The 9,295-nt window shown below is 46.7% G+C and overlaps 1 protein-coding gene across 1 annotated transcript; it reads right to left on the bottom strand.

The window, feature by feature from the left end:
* Positions 1 to 300: 300 nt before the first annotated feature.
* Positions 301 to 9,295, bottom strand: TOMM7 (translocase of outer mitochondrial membrane 7). Its single transcript, XM_029070127.2, has 3 exons — positions 9,086 to 9,295; positions 1,885 to 1,933; positions 301 to 525 (listed from the first exon to the last, which is right to left on the bottom strand). Exons 1-3 carry the CDS (start codon positions 9,186 to 9,188, stop codon positions 510 to 512), a joined length of 168 nt encoding a protein of 55 aa, XP_028925960.1. The 5' UTR covers positions 9,189 to 9,295; the 3' UTR covers positions 301 to 509.

Genomic DNA, 9,295 nt, shown 5'->3' with positions numbered 1-9,295 from the left:
CACATGCTTACCCGCAGACAGCCCGCTGCACCTCGGCTTCGCAACCGAGCTCCCTTGGCACAGCACTGAGTGTGCTAAATGAGTTCCCAACTCTATGCTGCAACGGGGAACTGGGACTGGTCACTGAAGAAGAGAGCTTCGTTTGGATTTTCTTTCCAGTTTGTTGGCGATTTCCTGTTTCCAGTTGCAAGCTGCCCCCTGAAACACTGGCCTAAAATACTCAAAATTTAGGGAAAGGGTTTTCGATAACTTCAGCCGCTATACCTTGGAGCGAAACCAAAAAGGACAGAGGCAAAAAACCATGATTGAAAGTATTTATTTAGATACATTCTGTTGCAAATGAGTCAGCAGAAGTTCACTCTGCCATAAGTACGTCAGAAAAAGAGGCAATACACAGTCCAGCTGTTGAAATTATGAAATGTCCAGTGTCTTTATTCTGGTCAGAGTGCACCCCTTCAATTTTCTTCCTGTCCTTTGATTGCTTCCAGTCCCGATGGTCAAATGGTCTTTCATCCCCAAAGTAGGCTGAAACGTTTGGGGAGAAGAGGAAGAATAAATTAAGTCTGAAAAGAAAAACTTTTCCAAAACTAGGACCTGTATCTTCAGACTGCTTGAGTCTATGTATACTGAAATGCCTAAATATAGTACACTGAAAAAAAAGTCCTCACCTACACACACTGAAACTATCGATTCAATCGATGGTATTTACCGAGTACGTCATCCTTACCAATCAGAGTGGTTACAGCTGCCCGGGACCAACAATGACAATTCTCTTTTGATCAATCAGTTGTATTTATTGACTGCTTACTTTGTGCACAGCACTGTACCAGGCACTTGGCAGAGAACGATATAACAGACAAATTCCCCGCCCACAACAAACTTATGGACTAGAGGTGGAAATAGATATTAAAGTAATTAAATTAAGTATGTCCGTAAATGTTGAGGGGGGAAAGGGCGAAGCTGTGAATGAAGGGAGCAAATCAGGACGACGCAGAAGGGGCGGGGGGGAGGAAATGAGGACTTAGTCTAAGAAGGTCTCTTAAAGGAGCTGTATCTTCCATAAGGCTTTGAAGGGGAAGAGAGAGTAATTGTCTGTAGGAGAGTAATTGTTTTTAGGAGAGTAACTGTCAGATATGAGAGGGAGGACATTCCAGGCCAGAAGCAGGACATGGTCGAGAGGTCAGCGTAGAGTTAGATGAGCTCGAAGTCTGACTTGATCACACTTACCATCTACATTGCCCAATCCAGGCTAATACTATTTTGGTGCCTCAAGTTAGGCTTTCTCCATAAATATTTGGGGAAACTGGACGTTTTGTTTGTTTGGCTTGACTTTTATTTATTTATTTTTACCAGCTCTGTTGCATTATACTCTCCCAAGTGCTTAGTACAGGGCAGGAAATGTGTCTACCAACTCTGTTATATTATACTCCAAGCACTTTGTACAGTGCTCTGCACACAGTAAGCATGAGTTCAAATCCCAGCTCTGCCACTTGTCAGCTGTGTGACTGTGGGCAAGTCACTTAACTTCTCTGTGCCTCAGTTACCTCATCTGTCAAATGGGGATTAAGACTGTGAGCCCCACGTGGGACAACCTGATTCTCCTGTGTCTACCCCAGCGCTTAGAACAGTGCTCTGCACATAGTAAGCGCTTAGCAAATACCAACACTCAATTAAAAAACACTGATTGATTGATGAGGAATATGTACACTTAACTGTCTTACCTCCTTTCCTAGGCAATTCTGCCTGCAGGCACAATATGGACCATTACTAGAGGTATTATTCCCTCATTAGTGGCTCAAAGCTAAGTGCACTGTTTCATCACAACTTCGTTGGCTGCTTTCCTTTCCTTTTTAAACATTCAAATGTTTAGAAGTTTGCAAATACCTCAAAACTGTTGGTTCAGGCATTCCAGGATCTGCTCCTCTCTTAAAGCCTAGAAAAGGGGGAAAAAAAGCCTCAATGACGTAAAATATATTCCCAGCTAATTTTAATTTTGGTCCAAATAAAAAAAAAACCCAGCAGATTTGTCAGTGTCACCTTGCTTAGATCTTGTCAACCGAAATGGGATTCAGATAATAGAGAAGCAGCATGGCCTAGTGGAAAGAGCACAGGCTTGGAAGTCAGAGGATGTGGGTTCTAATCCCCATCCACCATTTGTCTGCTGTTTCACTTTGGACAAGCCATCTAACTTCTCTGGTCTTCGGTTACCTCATCTGTAAAATGGGGATTAAGGTCAGGAGACCCAAGTGGGACAATCTGATTATCTTGTATTCCCCGCAGCGCTTAGTACAGTGCTTGGCACAGAGTAGGCTTCACAAATACCATAATTATTCTTCTTCTAATAAACTCTGTTTCATTTAACCAGGAAAGAAAAACCCATATACCATTTGTAAACATACCATTTATCCCAAGCACTGAGTGGAGCACACCGCATCAAGATACCATGATGATGATGATATATATTTTCATTACCCTATTTATTTTGTTAATGAGATGTACATCACCCTGATTCTATTTATTTGCTACTGTTTTAATGAGATTTTCATCCCCTTGATCCTATTTATTGCTATTGTTCTTGTCTGTCCGTCTCCCCCGATTAGACTGTAAGCCCGTCAAAGGGCAGGGACTGTCTCCCTCTATTACCGATTTGTACATTCCAAGTGCTTAGTACAGTGCTCTGCACATAGTAAGCGCTCAGTAAATACTACTGAATGAATTGGGAACTCAACATCAATCTACATGCTGCAGCTCCTATTACTATCCCTTGTTCTAAGACCACAATTTACACGACCCCATAGCACAAAAGACGCGCATCCTTTACATCAATCAACATGTGGAATGAAAGTATCGAAACAGGGCAAAGAAACAATACAGTTGGGAAATCCACAAAACCACTGGAGGACGAGAAATATGTGGAGAAAATCCTTACAGTGTCCCAGGTGCATTACACCTAAAGAAAACGAAGGTGACGTATCAGTCTGCACGAAGGTAGTCGGACACACAACCGATAATCTTTCTGGCAACAGAGTTAAAAGCTGTGCCAGGTCTCCTACCTAGGCTGCATACTAACCAACAATGCAATGATGGACAGGGAAATAGAAAATAAAAATCAATGAGGACAGCACATCCTTCAGGCAGACTGTCAAACTGGGTGTATGATAGTGTGATATCAGGGCTCTGGACAAAACTAAGCGTCAGAGCTGAAGAGTTGTTCCACCCTTCTCTGTGGCTGCGCAACCGGGATTAAATCCAGTTCCTTGAGCGGTTCCTCCAATTTTGCTCACGGGCCACAGTCCTGGTAGCGAAGCTATGCTCACCGTAACAGAGCTATGCGGGGTGGGACCCGAGAAGAGGAACAACAGCAGAATACCCAAACAGCTGCTCCAGGAGGGAGATGAAATTGGGAAGCCAAAAGAAAGGAGGGCAAAGGACATGGGAGGCAAAGTCTCACACAATGCGGCATTACTGCTGAAAACGGGAGGAAGCAGGGTGGCCGAGTGGAAAGAGCATGAGCCTGCAAGTCAGGAGACAAGGGCTCTAATCCCAGCTTTGCGACCTTGGGCAAACGCTTTATTTATCTGTACCTCAGCTTCATCTGTAAAATGGGAATTCGATGTCTGTTCGCTCTCCTATTTTTAGACTGTGAACCCCATGTGGTACGGGGACTGTGTCCAAGATAATTAGAATAATAATAATGGTATTTGTTAAGCGCTTCATGTTGAACACTCTCCTAAGCACTGGGGTAGATACAAACTAATCAGGTTGGACAAAGCCCATGTACCACACAGGCCTCAGAGTCTTAATCCCCATTTTACGGCTGAGGGTACTGAGGCTCAAGTGACTTGCCCAAGGTCACACAGCAGACAAGTGCCAGAGCCAGGATTAGAACTCAGGTCCTCTGACTCCCAAGCTCATGCTCTATAATAATAATAATGATGGTATTTGTTAAGCTCTATGTGCCAAGCACTGTTCTAAGCACTGGGGGAGATGCAGGGTAATCGGGTTGTCCCACTTGGGGTTCACGGTCTTAATCCCCATTTTCCAGATGAGGTAACTGAGGCAAAGAGAAGTTCAGTGACTTGCCCAAGGTCACACAGCAGTTGAGGGCAGAGCCGGGATTAGAACCCACAACCTCTGACTCCCAAGCCCGGGCTCTCTCCACTAGGCCACACATTAGGGCTGGAAAGAGACCCGGAGGCACAGTGTCAGGTGCCACAAACATTAAATAATGCAACACAACACAAGACCCTTCTTGCGTGGACAACGTAGCGTAGCCAGGAATGCAGGTCACCTACATTGGCCTTTTTGGCCAAACACGGCTTCATAGGTGAACTTCACCACCATGAAATCTTCCTGGACTAAGAAGGACAACTACACACACTGCTTTGGCTTAGTGGCAAGAGCGCAGGCTTGGGAGTCAGAGGCCATGGGTTCTAATCCCCGCCTCCGCCATGTGTCAGCTGTGTGACTTTGGGCAAGTCACTTAACTTCTCTGGGCCTCAGTTCCCTCATCTGTAAAATGGGGGTGAAGACTGTGAGCCCACGTGGGACAATTTGTTTATTTTACGGGAAGCAGCGTGGCTCAGTGGAAAGAGCCCGGGCTTGGGAGTCAAAGGTCATGGGTTCTAATCCCTGCTCTGCCGCTTGTCAGCTGTGTGACTTTGGGCAAGTCACTTAACTTCTCTGTGTCTCAGTTACCTCATCTTTAAAATGGGGATTAAGACTGTGAGCCCTACGTGGGACAACCCGATCACCTTGTATGCCCCCCAGCACTTAGAACAGTGCTTTGCACATAGTAAGCACTTAATAAACGCCATTATTATTATTTGTTAGAAGGATGATATAAATTAACTGCCCTCTCTATCACCATGTTCTTCCACGCCCCTCCTAACTCATGTCCTCCAAATTCTGCTTTTCCTTCTTCCTAACTGTAAATCCCTTTAGTGTTCGTCTCTTTCCCCTGCACCCTTCCCCACTAGACCCTCTAGACTGTAAGCTTTGTGGACAGGAAATGTGTGTTTGTTATACTCTTCTCTCCCCAACTCTTAGCACAGTGCTCTGCACACAGTAAGCACTGGTTCACCCTCCCCCTTAGGCAATGAGGATCTGATTGCTTTGTAGTGCCTGGCACATAGTAAGCACTTAAATCCCACCACTGGCTGATGATGGGATTCGAGGTCCAGTGGATTTCAAATGAAAGAGTAGGAAATGGCGTAAATCTTCTGTTTGGAAAACCCAGAAGCAGCATGGCTCAGTGGAAAGAGCCCAGGCTTGGGAGTCAGAGGTCATGCGTTCGAATCCCCACTCTGCCACTTGTCAGCTGTGTGACTGTGGGCAAGTCACTTCACTTCTCTGGGCCTCAGTTACCTCATCTGTAAAATGGGGATTAACTGTGAGCCTCACGTGGGACAGCCCGATTCCCCTGTAATAATAATAATAATAATAATGTTGGTATTTGTTAAGCGCTTACTATGTGCCGAGCACTGTTCTAAGCGCTGGGGTAGACACAGGGGAATCAGGTTGTCCCACGTGGGGCTCACAGTCTTCATCCCCATTTTACAGATGAGGGAACTGAGGCACAGAGAAGTTAAGTGACTTGCCCACAGTCACACAGCCGACAAGTGGCAGAGCTGGGATTCGAACTCATGAGCCCTGACTCCAAAGCCCGTGCTCTTTCCACTGAGCCACGCTGCTTCATCTATCCCAGCGCTTAGAACAGTGCTCTGCACATAGTAAGAGCTTAACAAATACCAACATTATTAATCACCGGTCCATTTTGGGATTTACCTTCTGCTGTTCACACCCAGTGACCTTATCTTCAATCAGTCAATGGTATTTGAGTGTTAACTGAATGCACACCACTGTACTAAGCACTTGGGAGAGTACAATACAACTGAGTTGATGGACACGTTCCCTGCCCATCAGAAGCTCACATTCAGTAGTCGCAAACAGAGAAGCATCCCGGCCTAGTGGAAAGAGCATGGGCCTGGGAGTCAGAGGACCTGGGTTCTAGTTCCAACTTTGCCAAATGCTTGATGTGTGACCTTGGGCAAGTCGCTTAACTTCTCTGTGCCTCAATTCTCCTTTTCTTCCTCCTACTTAGACTGTGAGCCTTATGTGGGTCAGGGACTGTGGCCAACCTACATTAACTTGTTTCTGCCCCAGCACTTAGAACACCGTTGGACACATAATAAGGGCTTAAATACTATAAGAAGGCAGGTTTAAGAGATCCAAAGAATCTGGACCGTTCAAATTGCTCATTTGAAAAAATAAAACATTACAATATTGAGGGGCAGGCACCAAGCCAAATATAGCATCATACCCACGTACCCTTCTGCAGACCAGGAAACAAGACTCAGCATGGCCTAGTGGAAAGAGCATGGGCCTGGGTCAGAGGACCTGGGTTCTAATCATAGTTCTGCCAATTGCTTGTTATATGACCCTAAGCACTTCTCTGTGCCTCAGTTCTCCTATTCTCCCGCCTATTTAGACTGTGAGCCCCATGCGGGACAAGGCCTGTGTCCAGCCTAATTAACATGCATTAATTAATATTAACCCTATCATTTAGAACTCTTTCCCGCGGGTAGAAGAGTGCTTGGCACATAGCAAGCGCTTAACAAGTACCATCATTATTATTATTATTAAGACGGGAGCTGGTGGAAGAGGGAAGCGGTTTCCCAAGACACAAAATAGGCTGTTTCCCCTCCTCCTCGTTCATTCGATTCAATCGTATTTACTGAGCGCTTACCGTGTGCAGAGCATTCACTCATTCATTTGTATTTATTAAACGCTTACTTTGTGCCGAGCACTGTGATAAGCGCTTGGAAAGTACAATTCAGTAATAAAGACAGAAAATCACTGCCCACACAGCGTTTACAGTCCTCCGACTGGGTTAGGTCGGGGTGAGGGGCCTGACCCTGGCCCCGACCTTCCGCAGCATGGAGAGTAGGAAGGTCATGGGTTCTAATCCCAGCTCTGCCATTTATCTGCCATGTGACCTTGGACAAGTCACTTCCTTGGATCCCATTACCTCATCATCTGTAAAAAGGGGATTAAGACTGTGAGCCCCACGTGGGACAGGGATTGTGTGCAACCTGATTTGTTTGTATCCACCCCAGCGCTCAGTACAGTGCCTAGCACACAGTAAACGCTTAACAGATACCACAATGATTATTACTGTTCCAATAAGCCAGGCAACCCGGCCACCCCGCCATCCCCGGGCCTTTGCAGACTCCCCTCACCTCGCCTTACCCGGCCGGGGCCCATCGTTCACTCAGTCAATCGTATTTATTGAGCGCTTACTGTGTGCAAAGATAAAGCGCTTGGGAGAGAACAAGCTTGGGGAAGCAGCATGTTGTAGTGGCTAGAGCTTGGGCCTGGGGGTCAGAAAGTCAGAGATTCATTCATTCAGTTGTATTTATTGAGCGCTTACTATGTGTACAGCACTGAACTAAGCACTTGGATTCTTCCAGAGAAGCGTGGCTCAGTGGAAAGAGCCCGGGCTTGGGAGTCAGAGGTCATGGGTTCGAATCCCCACTCTGCCACTTGTCAGCTGTGTGACTGTGGGCAAGTCACTTCACTTCTCTGGGCCTCAGTGACCTCATCTGTAAAATGGAGATTAACTGTGAGCCTCACGTGGGACAACCTGAATACCCTCCCCAGCACTTAGAACGGTGCTCTGCACATAGTAAGCGCTTAACAAATACCAACGTTATCATTATTGTTATTCACTTCTCTGTGCCTCAGTGACCTCATCTGTAAAATGGGGATGAAGACTGTGAGCCTCACGTGGGACCACCTGATGACCCTGTATCTCCCCCAGCGCTTAGAACAGTGCTTGGCACCTAGTAAGCGCTTAACAAACACCAACATTATTATTATTATTCACTGCTTAGAACAGTGCTCTGCACATAGTAAGCGCTTAACAAATACCAACATTATTATTATTATTATGATTCACTTCTCTGTGCCCCAGTGACCTCATCTGTAAAATGGGGATGAAGACTGTGAGCCTCACGTGGGACAACCTGATGACCCTCTATTTCCCCCAGCGCTTAGAATAGTGCTCTGCACATGGTAAGCACTTAACAAATACCAACATTATTATTATTATTCACTTCTCTGTGCCCCAATGACCTCATCTGTCCAACGGCGATGAAGACTGTGAGCCTCACGGGGGACCACCTAATGACCCTGTATCTCCCTCAGCGCTTAGAACAGTGCTCTGCACCTAGTCAGCGCTTAACAAATACCAACATTATTATTCACTGCTTAGAACAGTGCTTTGCACATAGTAAGCGCTTAACAAATACCAACATTATTATCATGATTCACTTCTCTGTGCCCCAGTGACCTCTTCTGTAAAATGGGGATGAAGACTGTGAACCTCACGTGGGACCATCTGATGCCCCTGTCTCTCCCCCAGCGCTCAGAACAATGCTCTGCACCAAGTAAGAGCTTAACAAATACCAACAGGATGATTATTACAGTGCCTGGAGCATAGAGAAGTAGCGTGGCTCAGTGGAAAGAGCACGGGGTTTGGAGTCAGAGGTCATGAGTTCGAATCCCAGCTCTGCCACTTGTCAGCTGTGTGACTGTGGGCAAGTCACTTCACGTCTCTGGGCCTCAGGTCCCTCATCTGTAAAATGGGGATGAAGACTGTGAGCCCCATGTGGGACAACCTGATTCCCCTATGTCTACCCCAGCGCTTAGAACAGTGCTCTGCAGAGTAAGCGCTTAACAAATACCAACATTATTAGTAGGCGCCTAACAAATCCCCTTATTAATACCGTCAAAGGGCAGGGACTGTCTCTGTTACCGATCTGTCCATTCCAAGCGCTTAGTACAGTGCTCTGCACAGAGTAAGCGCTCAGTAAATACTATTGAATGAATAATAAGGTTGGTTTTTGTTAAGCGCTTACGTCAAACGGCAGGGGCTGTCTCTATCTGTTGCCGACTTGTTCATCCCAAGCGCTTAGTACAGTGCTCTGCACATAGTAAGCGCTCAATAAATACTATTGAACGAATGAATGAATGAAAGGCACCGCCCCGCAGACTCCCCCCGCCCCGCGGCAAGTCAACTGACCGAGGTAGAGGACGAGGGGGATGAAGCCCCAGCGGATGGCGAACTGGCCGCCCTTGAAGAGCTGCTGCAGCCGCAGCTTGGCCTCCTTGCTGAGCTTCACCATGGCGATGATGATGGCGGCGAGGGCGGCCGGTCCTTCTCCTGCCGCCCGCCGTTCCCAGGGCCGGCCGTCAACGCCGCCGCGCTGCCATGACGCGCCGTAAAGCGCGG

Source organism: Ornithorhynchus anatinus, chromosome 8 (assembly GCF_004115215.2).
Source record: "Ornithorhynchus anatinus isolate Pmale09 chromosome 8, mOrnAna1.pri.v4, whole genome shotgun sequence".
Lineage (NCBI taxonomy): Eukaryota > Metazoa > Chordata > Mammalia > Monotremata > Ornithorhynchidae > Ornithorhynchus > Ornithorhynchus anatinus.
Note: the sequence above shows the minus strand (reverse complement) of the source record. Positions and strands in the feature narration are given on the sequence as shown.

Bases quoted from the DNA above. Each gene is read 5' to 3' on its own strand.
- TOMM7 (XM_029070127.2), bottom strand. From the start codon at position 9,188: ATGGTGAAGCTCAGCAAGGAGGCCAAGCTGCGGCTGCAGCAGCTCTTC. The intron at 1,934-9,085 runs GTCAGTTGACTT...CCCCTTTTCTAG, and splicing joins CCCCCTCGTCCTCTACCTCG to GCTTTAAGAGAGGAGCAGAT.